Source organism: Homalodisca vitripennis, chromosome 6 (assembly GCF_021130785.1).
Source record: "Homalodisca vitripennis isolate AUS2020 chromosome 6, UT_GWSS_2.1, whole genome shotgun sequence".
NCBI lineage: Eukaryota > Metazoa > Arthropoda > Insecta > Hemiptera > Cicadellidae > Homalodisca > Homalodisca vitripennis.
In genome coordinates, this window is record NC_060212.1 from 133,589,277 (window position 1) to 133,609,619 (window position 20,343).

At 32.2% G+C, this 20,343-nt stretch overlaps 1 protein-coding gene across 1 annotated transcript in view; it reads right to left on the bottom strand.

The window, feature by feature from the left end:
- The window catches only part of LOC124365566 (dynein axonemal assembly factor 6), a 57,995-nt gene extending 38,204 nt beyond the window's left edge, over nt 1-19,791 (bottom strand). The window contains exon 1 of the mRNA XM_046821557.1: nt 19,515-19,791. Within this exon, the coding sequence (XP_046677513.1) occupies nt 19,515-19,791 (277 nt within the window). The remainder of the gene's footprint in view (nt 1-19,514) is intronic.
- Between the last annotated feature and the right edge of the window lie 552 nt (nt 19,792-20,343).

The window sequence follows — 20,343 nt, forward strand, 5'->3', positions numbered from 1 at the left end:
TCTTCTCTCCAGGTTATTGACAAAATTATGGATAAGCTCGGTTACGGCATCGATGGTCGATGTGTCTTTCCTAAACCCGAACTGTTCAGGACAGAGAATTTCGAAGCGGTCAAGGAATTTCAAACATGCCCTAATTCCAGTTTTGTAATTTTCTGGGGCTTTTAGACAATAAAGTATAGACAGTAAAGAACCTCTGAGATTTTAGTTCGTGTGCCAGTCACGGACGAGAAGCAATAATCCCGAGGTATTGGTCACTGGCTGATTCTACGTCCGTCCTCTGAAACTGCTACATAAAGTATTCAACTTAATGTGACTTGCTTCTTTTCTTCTATCCAAAAATATGTAAAAGCTATTGTTGAATCATTTTTTTCAAATCTACCATTTGAATATTTATTTGAAATTCATAGTTCAATCCGTATATCATTTTAACATATTTTATCAAATACATTTTGTTGATAAAAACATGTGATGCGTTGTTTTTTATTGTAGTTTTATATAATTTACTGATAGAATGCTTTTTATTCTATTTTTAAATATCTCATTTGATTTTTAAAAAATATTCTAGTTAAATGCAATACGAGTAAATTATCTGGCAGTACAAACGAGTAGTATATCTGGCTAGAATACATTCTCCCTCCCATACACGCGGACTTTTAATCTTCATAACCGGGAAATGCAATCGCGGTAGGGGATTTCCCAAAGTAGATTGGATTGTAGCAGATTGAGTTTAGGAGGGTCCATTTTTATATTCCCTGTTTCCGCACGATTTCATCTGCCATATCGCGAGGCCTTCTCTTTTGTTCCCAAACAACTTTCAACAATTTCAAATATTTTATGAACGTTTTAACGTGTTTCGACATTTCTTTAAAGGCTTAATTGACTTAATCACTTTAGAACTTCGCTGTAAGTTGCTACTTTTATTAATTAGCTAAAGATTTCTACATTCTTCCTGGGTAGAAATTCAATTCAATTCCACTTAACTAATTCAATCCCAATTTGTGTATCAATTAAAAGAATGATAAGTGCATACAATACTGATAATGTACCAAAGTACTTTCATAAACTATAGATTTCTCAATAACTGTGATGTTAATTCGTGGAAATATCCTATACGATTTAATTTTCTACAATATGTAGGCCATTAAAAACACAGAACTTTCTGACAAGTCTTTAACAGACTGTTTGTAGAATATCAAGTTTAAACACCTCACGCAAAAATTGAAATGAAAATTAAACAAGCTGGTCTAAAATCAAAACAATATTAAAAGTTATTTTTAAAATATAAACCAAAAAGTTTGAACTAAAAAATACTACATTAATTTTACTTAAAAATTATATTATATATAATAATACTTAATATATAATAATAAAACTTCATAAACAAAAATATTACTTTACACCAAACTCATTCGATACTTCAACACTTTCAACATTTCAATACTTATGCGTACCTTTAATTAGTTATTTACTTAACACTTTTAGTATTTTTTTTTTACTTCTTGAATATTCCTTTAGATCTTTAAATACTAAAAAATTACTATGATTCTGAAAAGCAAGATCTAAAAAGAAATAATAACCAGATATGTTAATTTCGTGGGAAATTTAACTTTTTATTTGCAACTTGGCTTGCATTGTAATAAAACAGAATAATGCCCTGTAATTTAATGTACAGAATATCTGTAATATTCAGAAATTAGGTCATCAACATGGTGGGGGTACTTGCAAATAATTATGATCCATTGGAATAAGTTCACAGACAAGATCCATTGGTTCGCAGGGAAATGCTTTGGCAGTCAACGTTCATACAAGGTCCTTTTTAGCAATTAGCAATTTTTTAATAAATTTTGTAATTGAAAAAGGTACTGATGAAAGTAGTTGTACTTTACGTTTGGATGACAAATTTAATGACGCTCTACTGTGATATCGGTAAACTAATTTCTATTGGGGTTCTGTATTTTGTCAGAATAGTGCCGGCAACAGCAACAATGGAAGTCTATTCAAGTCCCCTTTTAGGGTCCCACCCATCGATTTACAGAGCACAACTCAGTGGCAACACCATTTCTCTGATCATGACGTGTTACTAGTATGTTTTCAAAGTACTGACTAATACTTTGTAACGAATCTACATTATTTTATACGTAGGGTATATCAATATTATACAATAGTTTAAAGTTAAAACTGTATTGTATTTCCAATGAAAATTAAAAAAATGGAATGAATAAATTATTTTTAGTGAAATGGTAACTTTATTTTGTAATGTTTTCGCAATAAGAAACGATTGGTTTGTTAACTAAGGAATTGTGATTATAATGAATTATATACATTAGTTTTTTTATAGAATTCCTGCTGCTTTTTGGGAATAGACTTCTGGGAAAGAATGGCTTTTTGAGGCATGTTAGTGTTCATTCCGCTTTTTTCTTTAAACCTTTATAAAATGAAATATCACAATGTTAAGGCAACCGACCAGTTTTGATAAGGTTTTATCTGCAAAGATGCACAGCTTTATTCATTACTGTGGTTTTTAAAACATTGCTTTAATACTTTTAACTTAAAAATAATGGAGAGGCAGTCACGAGCTGACCGACAGAAGTAACTACTTCTGAAGTAACTACAGAAGTAACAGGTTGTGAATATATATCTTAAACAGTACGTTAGGTGATTATGAAATGGCATTTTTATATTTTAAAATAATATGAGACACTTAATTCTTTATCATAAAAAGTTTTATATTTTCTACGAATTTTATACATATTTTTTTTAATATTTTTACATTTTAAATATTACAATTATCACTCACGTCTAAATATTAAAGTAATAAATATTTATACATTTTTATTATTATCGTTTTTATTAGTTCCAATAATTTGATCAGTATTATTTTCACTACAACCTTGTATTTCCGAAATAATTACTCCGTTCAGTGGCTATCCTGGCTTGCTAATGAGAGGGTAAATGTCGGCTACTACTTCTTTTCAATTCAAAACTATGGATGCATGTTTTTCTAAGAAAAAAACTTTGGTTTCATGTCACGCAAGCTTATTTTCCACATGCTTTCAAAATAGAATAACAACTTTATCGAAACGTAAAAAACTGTTCATCTGATATGATTAAAAGGGAAATATAATCCACAGTAACATACAACATTATAAATGGTAAGGAAAATGACGTAACGCTTCTCTAATCTATTAGTTTTTACAATGATTTATTTTCTAGCTGTTAGATTAAATCATTCAGCTAGGTTCAATCACATTATTATTTAGGTAAATTTTATCTAAAATATCGCATTGTCTGGATCCAGCCCAGCTTCTGCATACTTTCCTTTATTAAGGAATTTTTCAGATTTGGTTATTTAAAGCTCCAATTTAAAAGCTGTAAAAAATCAATTCATCTCTCATATTAGAAGCTATGTTGACTTTAACACACTAAAAAACTTCGAAGGCCAAACAATCATTGCAAAGAGACTAAAATACATAGTAAAACACCGACATCAAAATGGCCACGATAGTCCCGCCCCTAGTGGCTTCAGTGCGAATAAGGGTGATGTTCCGGGACCCGAGCGAAAATTTTTCCTTCTTGCAAAACATACATCCATAGCCCGCCAAAAGAAGTCATTTCAAAAAGCATTTTCAATGCATTAGATGTTATTGTTTCTTCAATAGCGCAATTTGGGATAAAAGTTATAGTGTAACTTTGTTTCCGTTATCTGCGTTCCAATACTGTTATACTTACAATTTTACAAAACTAAAATCTTAAAACATGTTTCAGTCTCGTTGAGAAACTTTTAATGAAACATCAAAGAACGCATAACAGTTTTAATACCTGTTTAATGTCAATTAAAACTCTTTTGAGACACTTAAATATTATCATTATTTTTCTAAATTCTAAAGTGTTCTAGTAAAGTTTTGCAATGTTTCTCATGTTCAAATTTTCAAAAATCAAAGAACGGTGAAAGCATTTAAGATGTAATATAATGGATCCGTATATTTTTCAAACAAGAGTATACATATCAGGTACGAATTATTTCACTATCCATGGTTAAAAGAACAAAAAGTTTTTCAACTGGTTCTATTTTTCTTTTTTTATGTCAAAATATACACGTCTCAAAAACCTGATTTTATCCAAATGCGTCAACTAATATATGTTTAAATAAATTTTGTGTCAATTTATTTATGGTCCTACAGTTGATACTGCTCTGATTAAGAATATATATGTTGGTTTTCATGATCTACTTGGGTTAAAATACGTCTACTATCAGCACCTTTTATCTACCTCCGATCTAACATATTTCAAGTGCCGCACTTAGAGTTTGCCTTTTTGTCCAAATGAAGAAAATATATCGTGTGACTAAAAATTAATTGCGGCCAAATGTGTCAAGACCGGCCGTTTAAATTCACTACCGTTCTAATTTATTCACGGATCCACAGTGTTGAGTTTATGTTGTTGCACTGACCAAGAAAATAAATACATTTGGGAATTGTTATGGATCCTACTTAGAATAAAAAGACTTCTTTTATCAAAAATCCTGAACTTCCGTTGCTTGTGTTCGTTTTCCGTTTTAAGGAGAAGAGTGTGCCATCTCTTCGATACTCCTTAAGCTACAGTAAAAATGGCATACAAAATGTCAAGGAAGCCTTCTAGTACCTTAAGTGCAAACATTCACACATTTGACCATTAAAGTGAGTTTTATAACAGCGTATAATAGTATTTCCTAAACATTAGCCATTTAATTCGTTACTACATAGCCACTCCGTCTTTGCAGTGTGCATTACACTAATGAATAAGCACTGTATTTCTAATTTTTTTAAACTTAAAAGTAAACCAATTTTTCTGTAATCCGAGTCATAAATATTTTAATTATTTTCCTATGATTTCATAAATATTCAGTGAAACTGTTCTAATGTATCTCCCTATAAACCTTCCTCGGACTTCAAAGAATATTATAAAAATATAATTAGGCGAATTGGTTTAACTGTTCTCGAGATTAGTGATTAGCAACTCATTTAATGATTTATTCTTATATTGCTACACAGCAATATAAATAGAAATTCCCATACTCTTAAACCATTTAACTGAGTTTTCCATATTTATATTATATCCGAGAACATTTTAACGACTAAGGACATGGCAACCGATTTCAAACTTTTAATTGAATGGAGATGGTTTAAGAATTGTTCCGACCATATTAAATATAAGTGCTTGGTTTAGTTTAAATAAGTCATAAATTACGCTACTTCTCATTTTTGCTCCTATTGCTGTATTAAAACTTTGTACTGAACCATCTTCAAACTTTATGAAATGTCGATAAACGTTAAAAGAAAACTTAAGAAATATAAAACCTTTTCAAGTTTTTTTTCTGCGAAATTCAAAATCTGAGATGCAAATAATCTCACCCTTTACATGGTAGAACCTCAGTGTAAAAAAGAAAGTGAATTTTTATTAAGTTGGTGAACTTAATTTTCTATTGTATAATCACCCATCAAATTAATTAATTTTCATATCACTAACGAAGGATGCATATGAGTTATTTCGTTCGCGATGGATCAAAAACGAATTACATGTCAGTCATTTTATTAATAGTATAAATACAAAAGTTTTCAAATAATTATATTTGAATGTTTAGATTTTTGTAGGTTTGGGTGTTTGGATGTGGAACTTAATCACACAAACACAAGAGGAAAGATTAAGACGAAAATTTGCATGGACATTGCTTACATATAGTAATAAAACAATAGGCATCCTTTTATCCCGAAATACTACTAATTATAAAACATTTATTCCATAATTTTGTTTTCTCCTAGAAAAAATAATATATGTCGTAGTGCGCCGATAATAATTATGACAGCAGTTTTATTTGACTTTTTAAATATATGGCTGCGGTTTTGAATGATAAATAATACATTTACTTAATTTGGATACTCCAAATTATTTTCTTTAACATAGTGGGATGGTATGTTTACAGTACCTGAAGCAACAAAAAACGGAGGGACAGGCTACGATATGAACCAACGAACCATTCTCTCTGCGACTACAAATTTGAGGAAACAAACGAGGGCGAGGAGCCCATGACCATTGCAAATGCAATCACAATAATATGTGCAAATTTTATAGCAGAAAATCATCGAGGTAAGTGGGTTCATTTTGAACTTAAGAGACCAACAGTACTGAGTATATAAACATTTAAATAATTAGCTGAGCTTTAGTGAAGCCTATCACTCGTGGGGCTAGAAAAACATTTATTTCTATCTGTCTGTCTGCCCTCTGCACTATCACTTAAACAAACTAACCTATAGAGTAAGATTGGTATGTAATATTAAGTTATGTAGTAAGGGAAGTTTTAATGGCAATCGATTTAAAATCAATTGAACTACTATTACCATTAATAAATTGAATGAAAATCAAACAAATTTTAAAATTCTAAAATTAAATACCTGTATCTTAACTCGTTATGATTTACGATACTGTAAATAAAATTAAGAATTACGAACACTGAATACCTATTTTTGTATTACACAGTATATTGTTTGTATGTTTTGACCAAGAAACAATGTTATTTCAAACTTCTTGAGTACTCCATAACACTCCTTCTGATTGCTATCAATGTGAATTCTGGTTCATTTATTGTATGCAATACATTTTGGTTCCAAATTATATGTTTAATATTTACATAAAGCATCATTTTTTAAAGATTACATTCCGACAGATCAATACTGACATCCAGGTCAGTTGTGTATAAATCAATTTTACCAGAGATCTACACTCGTTTTATGCCTGATTTCCCTTGATGACGAATTTAAATTAGTAAATATTTTAATGGATCTCAATAAAAAATTAAGGTTTGGTAAGTAGAATTACAAAACGTCCAAAATATTGATAAGTTGAGAAATTCAAGCGAAATTTTGATTACATGAAGAAGGAATTTGTTCACGAAAATACAGGCCATGATAGAAGTTAGGGTCTACATAAAATATATAGTAAACTTTACGGATTGTAATAAAAACAGTACAAAGGAGAACTAGAATGCTTCGTTACTATGGTAAGAACTCGTTTTTTGTGTAAATTAAGTTTTTTTAAAGTCAAATTTCGATTCCCCAAACTTTCACATAGTGAAACCCATCTTTAGTTTACTTTGAAAATTAAAATTCACTCCAACCCCTTTTTGAAGAATGTTTTAACAAACTGAGACATCACGGCCTGTCGAGCCTTTCTAGTTATTACTGTTCAGCCCGAACTGTAATAACTAATTAATAATTTATGAAACATTGTACTTGTGAGCTTAGTTAGTTATGTATTGTGGTCGTATTTAAACCACTGACTTACTTTACCTGTTACTTTTATAACATACTTATCAGCTTTGTATGTGCTATACGCTACTGTTAACTATTTATTTACATTGTATTATTTGCCATATAATTTTCACATTATTGTAAAATGGTCTGTACCGTTGGAATAATTAATAAACAATTATGGTAAATATTATTTTTAATTCGTGATAGAAAATTGTATTAATTGGGAGCTTGGAACTTTTCAACTCACAATTAGTTTCATGAATGGATTTATTATTAGATTCTGCGTCAGTCTTTGCTTTAGGTATATACCTATGCTATGAGACTTGCCACATATTTTATATACTCCCTATCTATAGTAGAATGTAGACTTTACATATTTCATGAAGAAAGTCAACAGGATAAGTGGTGTTAGGAATAAATTATATGATACAGTTGGTAGTATTGTACAGTTTGTGGCTGGTCTGGGTTAATTAAAGCGATAATCGTGACGCAGACAGCTCTTAGCTCTTAGTGAATTCCTCACCTCGGATAAAGCCTCATTGTTTATTCAAGATTACATCTCCACGCCGAGATTATTCATTACGTCACCTGAATGCCTTATTGCACTTCCACGAATTTTTTGTTTCGCCGTACGAGCAAACAAAACGTGTACATTCCATTACGAGTCCGGAGCGGAGATTATACTGTGTTCTAAGAATATTCAATACTTTTTAGAGTTTGTGTGAATAAATTGAGTTAAGAAGACTCCGGATAAAATCTTGTTTGTATTTATACTCTATTTTACTTTTATATATTTTTCAATAAAACCTAATTTGGATAAAAATTATGTGTATTAAATGTTTCACTCAGTAATTACACTATTTAGCTGCTGCAACCATTTGAAAGTTTTTGTAGACGCTTGCAAACTAAGTTTGTGATTTATTCATCACAGGAATAAATCCTTAGATAACACAGCAGTCCCTAGTTTTCCATGTTAAATTTGTAATTTTTAGCCGTACATTATTGCTTTATATATTTTTTAAGCCACACAAATGTTTTGAGTGTGTTCTTACGTGTTATAACAATAGTATGACTTTCAAAACGCTTAAAAATTATATAGCATTTATTTTTGGATTTAATAGGTTTGACATATTTTAACAATATACAGGGTGTTTCTGAAAAAAGGTGCCCATAAGTCAGGGCGTGATTCCTCACATCAAAATAAGAAAAAAAGGTCTAATTAACATAGGTCCGAAAATGCTTAGTTACCAAGTTATACAGGGTGAAAGATTTCGTCTGAATTTCAGTTCCCCTGCTGCAACGAAGCCCTACGGGTATTTGTTGGCTGTTAATTAAGATGTACAATTTAGCGTACTTTATGTAAAATGAACTGAAAAATTGAATAAAACCGTTTCCAGACCTGTAGCTACAGTAATTTTTAAGATATGTGACGACAATACGCGAAACTTGGTCCCGAAAAACAAGTTACATTTAGGTTTGAAGCAGATTTACTATGTTAAATGTACAATAAACACAAAATATTTTTTTTCACGGTACTTGTAGAAAATTTAATTTCGAAGAGAAAGATGGTAAAATAAGTCTATAATAGACAAAGGCAAACTTTAAAAAATAATCCTTAATTACATACAAAACGCATGAAAAAATAGACAAAATCTGTTAAGCTCTCTACAAATGTAATATTGAAATTAAAACAGCTGTTTTATTAAAACAAATTAATGAGTTACTATTATTTTTTATCAAGTAAATATTTTTAACAATCATACATTATCATACATAAAAAAGTTATCTGAATTATCATTCAACAAAAAAGTTACACTTGTCCTAAAAAACTAACCACGTCACAGTAGAATGTTCAAAATGTTTCCCCTCATTCAAAAATACAAGCATCCAGCCGTCTTCTCATAGACTGCCGAACTCTTTCGAAAGATCCCAGGTGTCTCACGTATCCTTTGACGCTTGCAAACTAAGTTTGCGATTTATTCATCACAGGAATAAATCATTAGATAACACAGCAGTCCCTAGTTTTCCATGTTAAATTTGTAATTTTTAGCCGTACAATTATTGCTTTATATATTTTTTAAGCCATACAAATATTTTGAGTGTGTTCTTACGTGTTATAACAATAGTAGGACTTTTCAAAACGCTTAAAAAGTTATATAGCATTAATTTTTGGATTTAATAGGTTTGACATATTTTAACAATATACAGGGTGTTCTGAAAAAAGGTGCCCATAAGTCAGGGCGTGAATTCCTCACATCAAAATAAGAAAAAAAAGGTCTAATTAACATAGGTCCGAAAATGCTTAGTTACCAAGTTATACAGGGTGAAAGATTTCGTCTGAATTTCAGTTCCCCTGCTGCAACGAAGCCCTACGGGTATTTGTTGGCTGTTAATTAAGATGTACAATTTAGCGTACTTTATGTAAAATGAACTGAAAAATTGAATAAAACCGTTTCCAGACCTGTAGCTTACAGTAATTTTTAAGATATGTGACGAAATACGCGAAACTTGGTCCCGAAAAACAAGTTACATTTAGGTTTGAAGCAGATTTACTATGTTAAATGTACAATAAACACAAAATATTTTTTCACGGTACTTGTAGAAAATTTAATTTCGAAGAGAAAGATGTAAAATAAGTCTATAATAGACAAAGGCAAACTTTAAAAAATAATCCTTAATTACATACAAAACGCATGAAAAATAGACAAAATCTGTTAAGCTCTCTACAAATGTAATATTGAAATTAAAAACAGCTGTTTTATTAAAATATTTGATTTGAGAAACAAAATAATTTCTATTTAAAACATATGTTTTAACAATGTAACATTGTTTATAATAATTTAAATAAACATTACAAGCAGCTATTTTTCCATTGCTCATTAAGTGCGTGTGTTGATCTGTACTTTAATACAAGTTAGTGCGAGTGCCGTTGAAGTTAATTTTTGATAGCTAATAATATCTTATTCATCATGGCAGGTAATATGAATATTATGTACACTAATGGTGAAATGGCAGACATGCATTTAATGTACGGTCTTGCACATTGCAACAGTCGTCAGGCTAGACGACTCTATCAGGAACATTTTCCTCATAGACAGTTACCGACTCATAAAATGTTTTCTTCCATTCATAGAAGGGCTAAGCGAGACGGGAACCTTTAAATCTGGAAAAGTTGGTAGATCAGGACGGCCACGTACAACGTGTACAGCTGAATTGGAGGAGGGCGTGTTGGACGAAATAGAGAATCATCCTGGAAGAAGTACTAGAGAACTAGCCTTGGATTTCGGTGTTAGTAATTCAATTGTCTGGAAGATTTTACACGAGCAGCAGTTGCATTCTTATCACTATCAAAGGGTCCAGGCTCTTTTGCCTCGAGATTACTTTTCCTCGTGTTCAGCTATGCCAATGGCTTATCCAAAGGTGCAGAAATCCACATTTTTTAAATTACATTATCTTTACTGATGAAGCAAAATTTTCAAGAATGGCTATTCTTAACACCCACAATACTCACATGTGGGCAATTGAAAATCCACGTGCTATTTCAGAGAACCGTCAACCATATCAGTTTTCTATAAACGTATGGGCTGCTATTCTGGGTGATAAAATTTTTATTAGTTTTTTACCTGATACGCTCAATGGTGAAAATTATTTACATTTCTTGACGACTAATCTGAATGAGTTACTCGAAGATGTGCCACTATACACACGCAACAACATGTGGTTCATGCAGGATGGAGCTCCAGCTCATTACACATTACAAGTAAGAGAATTTTTAAATGAAGCATATCCAAACAGATGGATTGGTCGAGGAGCCCCAGTAGCATGGCCTGCAAGGTCACCTGACCCTCAATCCTCTAGACTTTTTCTTATGGGGACATTTAAAGACGCTTGTCTACGACTCGCCTGTGGATACCATAGAAGAGTTGCGAATAAGGATTGTTAACGGGATTCAAAGGATACGTGAGACACCTGGGATCTTCGAAAGAGTTCGGCAGTCTATGAGAAACGGCTGGATGCTTGTATTTTGAATGAGGGGAAACATTTTGAACATCTACTGTGACGTGGTTAGTTTTTTAGGACAAGTGTAACTTTTTTGTTGAATGATAATTCAGATAACTTTTTTATGTAATGATAATGTATGATTGTTAAAAATATTTACTTGATAAAAAATAATAGTAACTCATTAATTTGTTTTAATAAAAACAGCTGTTTTAATTTCAATATTACATTTGTAGAGAGCTTAACAGATTTTGTCTATTTTTCATGCGTTTTGTATGTAATTAAGGATTATTTTTTAAAGTTTGCCTTTGTCTATTATAGACTTATTTTACATCTTTCTCTTCGAAATTAAATTTTCTACAAGTACCGTGAAAAAATATTTTGTGTTTATTGTACATTTAACATAGTAAATCTGCTTCAAACCTAAATGTAACTTGTTTTTCGGGACCAAGTTTTCGCGTATTTCGTCACATATCTTAAAAATTACTGTAGCTACAGGTCTGGAAACGGTTTTATTCAATTTTTCAGTTCATTTTACATAAAGTACGCTAAAATTGTACATCTTAATTAACAGCCAACAAATACCCGTAGGGCTTCGTTGCAGCAGGGGAACTGAAATTCAGACGAAATCTTTCACCCTGTATAACTTGGTAACTAAGCATTTTCGGACCTATGTTAATTAGACCTTTTTTTCTTATTTTTGATGTGAGGAATCACGCCCTGACTTATGGGCACCTTTTTTCAGAACACCCTGTATATCTTCGTTTCCATGAATACAAACTGATTTAAGATTTCAAAACTTTCTATTGTGTACTTAAGTGACTTTGTGAAAGATTTTCGTACTTGTAGAATTCAAAAATACTTACTCTAGAAATTTGTTTTTAAATTAACAAAATAATATATGTCGTAGTTTGATGCAAACAGTTATGACAGCAGTATTAACTGACTATTATTAAAGATGGCACCAATGATGAATCCAGAATTATTTATTTTTATTTCGGATACTTAAAATTACTTTCTTTAACATTATGGGACGGTATATTTACAGTAACTAAGGGAAAAAACGTATAGTGATGCAACGAACCATTCACTCTGCGACTACAAATATGAAGAAACAAACAAGGTAGAGAGCCCATAGCTATTGCAAATACAATCAAAATAATATGTGCAATTTGTATAGCGTAAAATCATCGAGGGTAATAGACCCATTTTGCACTGAAGAGACAAACAGTATTGAGTATATAAATATTTAAATAATTAGCTGAACTTTAGTGACGCCTATCACTCTTGGGGCTAGAAAAAAATGTATTTCTGTCTGTGTGTACCTTCACGAAAACATCTCGAAAACGACTTTAAACAGAGCATGAAGCTTCATTTCTTTATGAGGAACACTGAGTACGATGAAGTTTCATGTCACTCCATGGGATTTGGCTGAGGTTATAGAGTTTTTATTTTTGTATACAACCTCAGCGAAGCCTAAACATCATCTGGTGTGGCGTACTTTTACATTTTTCCTACGCGGAACCAAGAAAATAGAAAGGTTATAGCGAACAGAGATTGGAAAGTAAGAATGCACTTCTTTTTAGAGAGTTAAAAGGTCTTGGTGTGTAGGTGTGTTTTTGTATCTGCACATTAACTTGAGAATCGTTTGATGTTCAGTGGTGTGATTTAGCACTAATGTTGGTCTATTGAAGACTAATGCACGTCACTGTCTCACTTACCCCTAAGTAGATTACAAACGTCGCAGTAGGCTTCTTAACTGAACTATATATTCTTGATCACGGCCAAAATGTTAACGCAACTGGGGGAAGAAAACCCCATTTATTCCAAATGCTCCAACACGCGCACAAACTGGATAAAAAGAGCCGGTCGCAGTTCGCTTAACCAATGATTTTTTTACCGTACACTCTGGAAATATATTTACTTTATTCATACATTTTCCCGTATTAAATCATTAAAGAGTTTCAGCATATTTGATCGTAATCTTAAACTAAAATTATTATAGTCTTTGACTTTATTGTTCATCCACTTTGACATTAAAAGTATTTCAAATATTACGAAGTATGCAGCCATTCTATTAAATATTATTGAATTTTTCGGAGAAAATCAATTAATCTCATTCTTACTTTTAAAAGTTTATGTATTTTAATAAGAATATGTTTATTATTTCCCAGTTGCTCAGTAGGAAACTGGGTGAGAAGCCGCAGCTAAGCTACGTAGATGCTAATTAATTAATAATTAATCCCTCCTCCTTTCTACCAAATTCAGAAAAAATAACGAAAACGCCAACATATCACCAATGAACCACGGCAACAAATTATACACACACTGCAACAGGTAACATTAGACACTTAAGCAAATGAATTTCCGGGATGTTCGCTTACCTTATAATTATCACCACAACCTATACTGGGGACAGAAGTAGATTACTTAAATATAGTGAGCCAATGGTTTTCCAGGATCTGTGTATCTGTAAAAGCTAAAATAGGAGTAAAAGGGCCATAAATACGTATGTTGGAGTGATGGGCTCCGTTAATGTTAAAAAAAAATCATTAAACTTGTTAGTCATTGCTGCCTTATTTTTTAAAATTATTATTATTACGTTTGGATCTCAAAATAGAATTGTTCCTTTGTCCAAGAGGAACCTATGTACCAACGTTCACGCCCCCAATACCTTTCTATCATGGGTTATCTCACATATGGAAATTCGACTCGGTTTTTATGAGAACTTTCCGGGTCCTTAGTAAAGTCACACGCACACGCACACACACACACGCACACACACACACACGCACACACGCACACGCACACGCACACGCACACACACACACACACACACACACACACACACACACACACACACACACACACACACACACAGTAATATTGTACGGTTGTAGTCAGCTCCTCTCAGGTGAGTACATGATCAAATGAATCTTTCCTTCTTCCCTTTCCCGGAAATCGGAAGAAGCTGAGCTGTTCAATTAAAGTTGTTTTCTTTTTATTCCGTTCGTTTATTTATTGTAATTCTAACACTTATTGGGAAAACTTTTATAAATGTTTGGTACCTTTCCGTCACTTTCGTAGACTTAGATGAAAACTAAAAATCTAATTTGGCCTCTTACCTTTATACGTGATTATTTTTATTAACTGTAATGCCGACTCTCGGCCAGCTATTTTATTTTAGTTTAGGCCTACAGTTGACGGAATACCTTGCTATACCAGAATACTATTGACTTGGTCAGGATTATTGTGAGGTTTAAGTGTAACTTATTTTACGATTTATTTCGTTTATAGGGAAGTGTCCCTTTCTTGATTTAATCTATACATCGACAAAATATTATAAGCTTAGAATTTAAGTCGCTTCTATAAACGTCAGTTTCTCCCTACCTTTAATGAATTGTTCAATTTTGAAACTAGTATGTTTTATTTGACAACACTTGTCGTTTCAAATTGGCAAATTAATTTATTTTCCGAATAGTAAATAATCACATTTACAATTTCTTGTTCTTAATTTTGCAATGGAAGGATGTGGTTTATTGTAGTAATACCCCGTCGTTCACGCATACAAGAAATAATTAACACTACGTTACGAGATCTCGAATATGATAGTTAGTTGGATTAATAACCTAAAATAACTACAGTCTAGGTTATAATAAACTAATCATACCAAAGCAAATAATATCTTCTTATATTTTATGTAGCCAAATTCCTAAAAAGTCCTAATACCTTCACTACCCTTCCATTGTGATTATAATTTGGTAACAACCTGAGTAAGAATTCAGAGTATATATCTCGAACTTAGAGTTACTGATTTCATGTATCACTTAAGGATGGCAAATTCTCGAAAAGAATCCTATTACCATCCTGTTACAATTTCTTTTTGTGTAAACCAGCTTGAATATTCCTATTTCCAACTACTAAAGAGGAGATTAGTGGGGTCATCTTCTCCTTCTAAATTAAAAAAGCTCTAATGGCGGTCTAATAGAACGGTATTTCGCCTTATTTGCTGAAGTTCCGTTTGGATGATCTGGCTTCTGTTTTGTCAATTCTTATAAATTAGTCTTTAGAATCGGGATGTTTTCCCTCGAAATTGAAGAATACTACAATCATCCTTGACACAAAAAACGTTATCATTCTGAGATCTCAAATTATCGTCCAGTCTCTATAGTTCCTAAACATATATGAGAAGGTCATTCATACCCGTCTCTCCAGCCATCTTTCCAAGTTTGGAGTCTTAAACAAACAGCAAAATGGTTACATACAGGGAAAATTGACAATTAATGCCCCGCATGATTTTTCAAATCATCTATTCCGATCCATGGATGGGTCGAGTATTGTGTTGGGTTTGTTCTGCGACTTTTCCAGGGCATTCGATTGTATAAACGGTTCTCTTTAATAAGTTTTCTCATTATGGGGTATAAGGAATTACTCGATTGGCTAACGATCTTTTTAAGACTGGAACGATCTGGAAGACAAAAAAGAGTTATAAATTCTCTGGCTCATTTTCAAGTTCCTCTGAGCTGCATAATCTCTCCTTTACTATTCATATTTTACATTAACGACATTCATGTTATGGGTGAAAGTTATTATCTCAATATGTTCACTGATGATGTGACAGTGTTCGTTTTTGGAAAAAACTGCAATGATCTTGAAAATAAAGCATCAGCCCTATTGTCTACCTTCAGAGAACGGTTTGAAGATAATGGACTCGAACTCAAATTTGAAAAAAGAATTCTGTGCATTTTATACTAAACAGAAACAATACACGTGACTCGAATATTTATAACTTACAGTCTTCTCCCTCCATAAAGTTCTTGGTGTTTGGCTTGAACTATCCCATTCTTGGCGACTCCATGTAAAGAACTTCTTGCACTAATTCAACTTTTATCTATAAGAATTTAAAACCAACCTGCAGCATAGAGGTTCGTCTTGATGTATACCGAGGATACTGTGAGAGCCTAATTCGTAATGGGATCGCAATATGGGGATCCTCTAATCTACTAGAAAAATTACTCATGTGCCAGAAAAAGATTCTGAGAGTAATTTTAAGTCTTAGACATCCTTTCAGGACTATCTTTCAGAAAGACATTATTCTTACAGTGTTTTCTCTTTACATCCAGAACGTTGTAATATTTACATTAAAAAAAAAACTTTAACATTAAATAAAACTAGTGATTTTCATGGTTTTAATACTGAGTTTTCCTATACACAGAACAACAATCTTTGAAAGAAGTTCATTGTATGTTGGGTTACGTTTTTACAATAGTTGCCAGCGGAAATAATGGCGACTAAGTCATTGTCATCTTGTAGACGCACCCTGACATCTTGGCTTTGCACCCAGGCCTTTTATTCTATCTCGGGGTTTTTAAATGGCTGAGATTCTCTTCCTTTAATTCTGACTATAAGGTTTCAATGTTGATCCATTCAATTTTTGTAGCCTTTGAAAACCTATTCTAATGTTAGATCTTATTGAAATAATTTTATTTTATTTTAATTATTTATCTGTAAAACACTTTTAGATTAACTATTACATATTTATATTCTTATTAGCATTAGTGACGAACTACAAAAAAATTAGTAACAAGTGATTGTAGGCAAATAAAAATGTGAATGCAAAAAGAAAAGGAAAAGAAATCATTAATAATAAATTCCTTAGTTTTAATTTATGAACAGTTAATAATATTAGACAAACATCGTGATCCTTGATACTGTAATTCTTAAAATGAAGGGGGGGTTCTCTTTCCATTCTGTTAATGCAGAAAAAAGTATTGTGAAATTGCAATTATTTAATAATGGTTAGTTTTGTAATGGCTCTTTAGGTTTTGTCTGGATTTACAAACCTGGGATTCGTAACAATTGTGTTTATCCCTGTTTTATAACAATTCTAAAAGCAATCACCAGCAATGTGTTACCCCGATCGTGGCCGAGTTGAGAGGTACGGGTTTTCCAAACAACACTTACTTTTATCGGATATCAAAGTCCGAGCGAAATTATTAAGTTTAAATTATAAGCCTTGGTTGAAGGAAACTGGTTATGTGAATGCCAAACATTTTATACCAATATATTCGATTTTGGCTAATACTAGAAAACGATTTTATTGAAATGCAATGTCAGCAACAAAGGTTTTAAGAATTTTCTAACTGGGAGGAATTATGAGGGTTTAGCTTTAGAGCAGATTAAAAAAGGATGTTCTCATTAAATCATTTATTTAACCCTCGCTCTCACACAACGGTTCTTATTGTACCACAGGGTATATTTCTTGTTTTTTCTGTTTACTATCGTTGTATTTAAAATATGTATCGTATGCCATGGTAGATTGTAGCTTATACAGTATAAAATACAGTTTATTAATTCCATTTTATATGTTGTACTTTTTCTATATTGCAATAGTTTAAATTGTATCATTTTTTAAGATTAAAATATTTATTAATACGAGATTTGTTACATTTTTGTTGGTGTTACCTTGTTCAACGAAGTATTTATCGTGAGCTACATATACTGTAAATATATTATAAACTAAAGCTAATGTGGAGCAGCACAGCAGACGATCTCTGGTGTTTTAATGTTACAGTTTTATTTTATGGATCTATTTGTATACCAATAATGAAATTTATTTTATTTTTCTTCTAATCTTCACTTTCCAATTCCTTTTAACAACTGTATTTTATGATGTTTAGCTCTGATGCACAACAACAACCTAAAGCAGGGAAAGGATAATCCAGTAAAGTTGTACTTGCTTTGAACTTCGAGCCGCTTTTATAACAAACTTTTAAAGCAAGTAAACCGACCCACACTCGTGCCCACTTTCAAAATCCCAAGTTTAGAAATGTGACTCTGCGATACAGTTTATAACGGAACTAATTTACCGCTTGAGTGAGCAGCGGTGTCGAGCTCGGGAGCAGCGACGCGTAACTGACGCCCCCGCTCCGTTTGTCTCATCAGTTTGGAGGAACAATAAAGTTAACCGCCAAACCGCTTTGGAGAAACTGTTACTACAATAGCATCACATCAACCATCAATAAAACTCTTGTACAGTTTGTGATATGAAATCAAAACTTTGCAATCCAACTTTTAGGTATTGCTTTCATTGTAATTTGGCATGTTTGAGGTACGGGACCTTTCGATACAACTTGATATAACTGAAACACGGAATCCAGAAAAAAACCTACAGGTAAACCATCTTCTTTATACGCAAAATGAAATTATGAGTCTATTAGGCTACAGTTCAATAGATTTTGAAAAGAGAAATAAAACTGATATATTTTATGATATAATTTTATTTGGTTGATATATTAACTTTCGTTGTATAAATGCATAAATGTTCAATTATAAACATCAAATAAACTTCTTGACCAAAATGCCCTTTAATATTTCGGCATTTCAAAACGGATTAACAAATATAATAAAATATTAAACAAAATTAACATAAATAAATCGAAATTTACATAAGTAAATAAATAAAAAAAAATTTGAAGGTATTTGAAAGTTTTAATTATAATTTGAATTATATAATTGTACTTGAATTATATACAATTATATATAATTAATTGTAATATGCTCGTGTATATATATATATATATATATATATACTAGCAGAATACCCGTGCTTCGCTACGGGAAAATTATTGATGAATCTTACTGCAGGATTTCAGGAGTTGTATAAATGCAAATTAATGAAATGAGTTTTCATATTATTAACTCACCGTTTTTCTTATTACTTTTGCTTCATTACTTTGAGGCGCATGGAAGACGTTGCCGTACATGTGGTATGACAGGGAATAAAAGAAGCAAGCCCCATCAGTACCCACAGGCACAATACGATGAGGTACCATCACCCCATCTACTTCAATGTGTTCCAACATAAAAGTGCGATTCGACAGTTAAAAAATAGAAAGCGTGGAAAATATATTTAATGCGAAATGAAAAACAAAGTAGTTCTCTTTGAAAAAATGAAAAAGTTACAGAGAAGGGGAAACTTAAAGGAAGGAAAACCTGAAGTAAAAAAAATAAGAAAAGCCTAACAAAAAAATAGGAAAGAAAATCAAAAGTAGGGATAGTATAAAATAGGTAGGAAGACAAAAAACAAAATTATGTATAACGAAACCAAATGATATCCTTAAAACAAATTAAAACACGACTGTGTTAGGAAAACTCTAATCAACGGATGATGAAATAAAACCAACAACCTGAAATGATATGCGAAGAAAAAATTGTTCCAAACTGAACCAGAGAAATAATAGTCAGCAGAGAGTATAGAACTGTAGAGCAGCGACAGGACTGAACCACGAGACTGGACTCGACTGACCACGGACCCAGGACTGCAGCGCACTGTCGAGCTGTTATCAGTAGTTACTGCAAGTAGCCTGACCTGTGCGGCGCGGCGGCCGCGGCGTGGTGGGCGGGGGTACAGTACCGACGTTATCGCTAGATAACAGAGTCGAGCAGCACGGAGAGGCTCTTCCATGAATGAGTTGTAAACTGAGCCATCCTGTCGTACCTCCATCACACATTCATGCTAAGATATTTGTATTAGTGAAACCAAGCTCTTCATCCATCGTTCAAGTACGCGCCTCTTTCATTTTAGATTCTTCGTTCTACAGGTGTACTAAACATATTGGATTCGAGAAAAAATATGAAAATCGATACTGCTTTTGAACCCATTTTCATTTTATGGCCTCGAAGGAAAGATTGGAATAAGTTTTAATTTAAAGACAGAGAGCAGTACCTGCAGACTTAGAATGCTCTGTCAGTAGTGTTAAAATTCTACACGGTTTCCCTCACGCATCAATATTATAGCCAGTCATATTCCTATTAGGTCAGCTACATTTAAGTCTCGAAGAGTATTTTAGACTCTGAAGTCGGAGATTTTTTTGTTCCATAGTTGATTTTACCTTGATCCTCAATCAATGAAATGTATAAACATAGTTAAGTGTGAGAAGGCTTCCTCTATTAATAGACATCTAAGATGGTATTATTTTTAGCAGTATTTCAGTTCATAGTAAAAGTTACACAGATATTTTGTCTTTAGTATATGAATTATAGTATTGACCAAGCA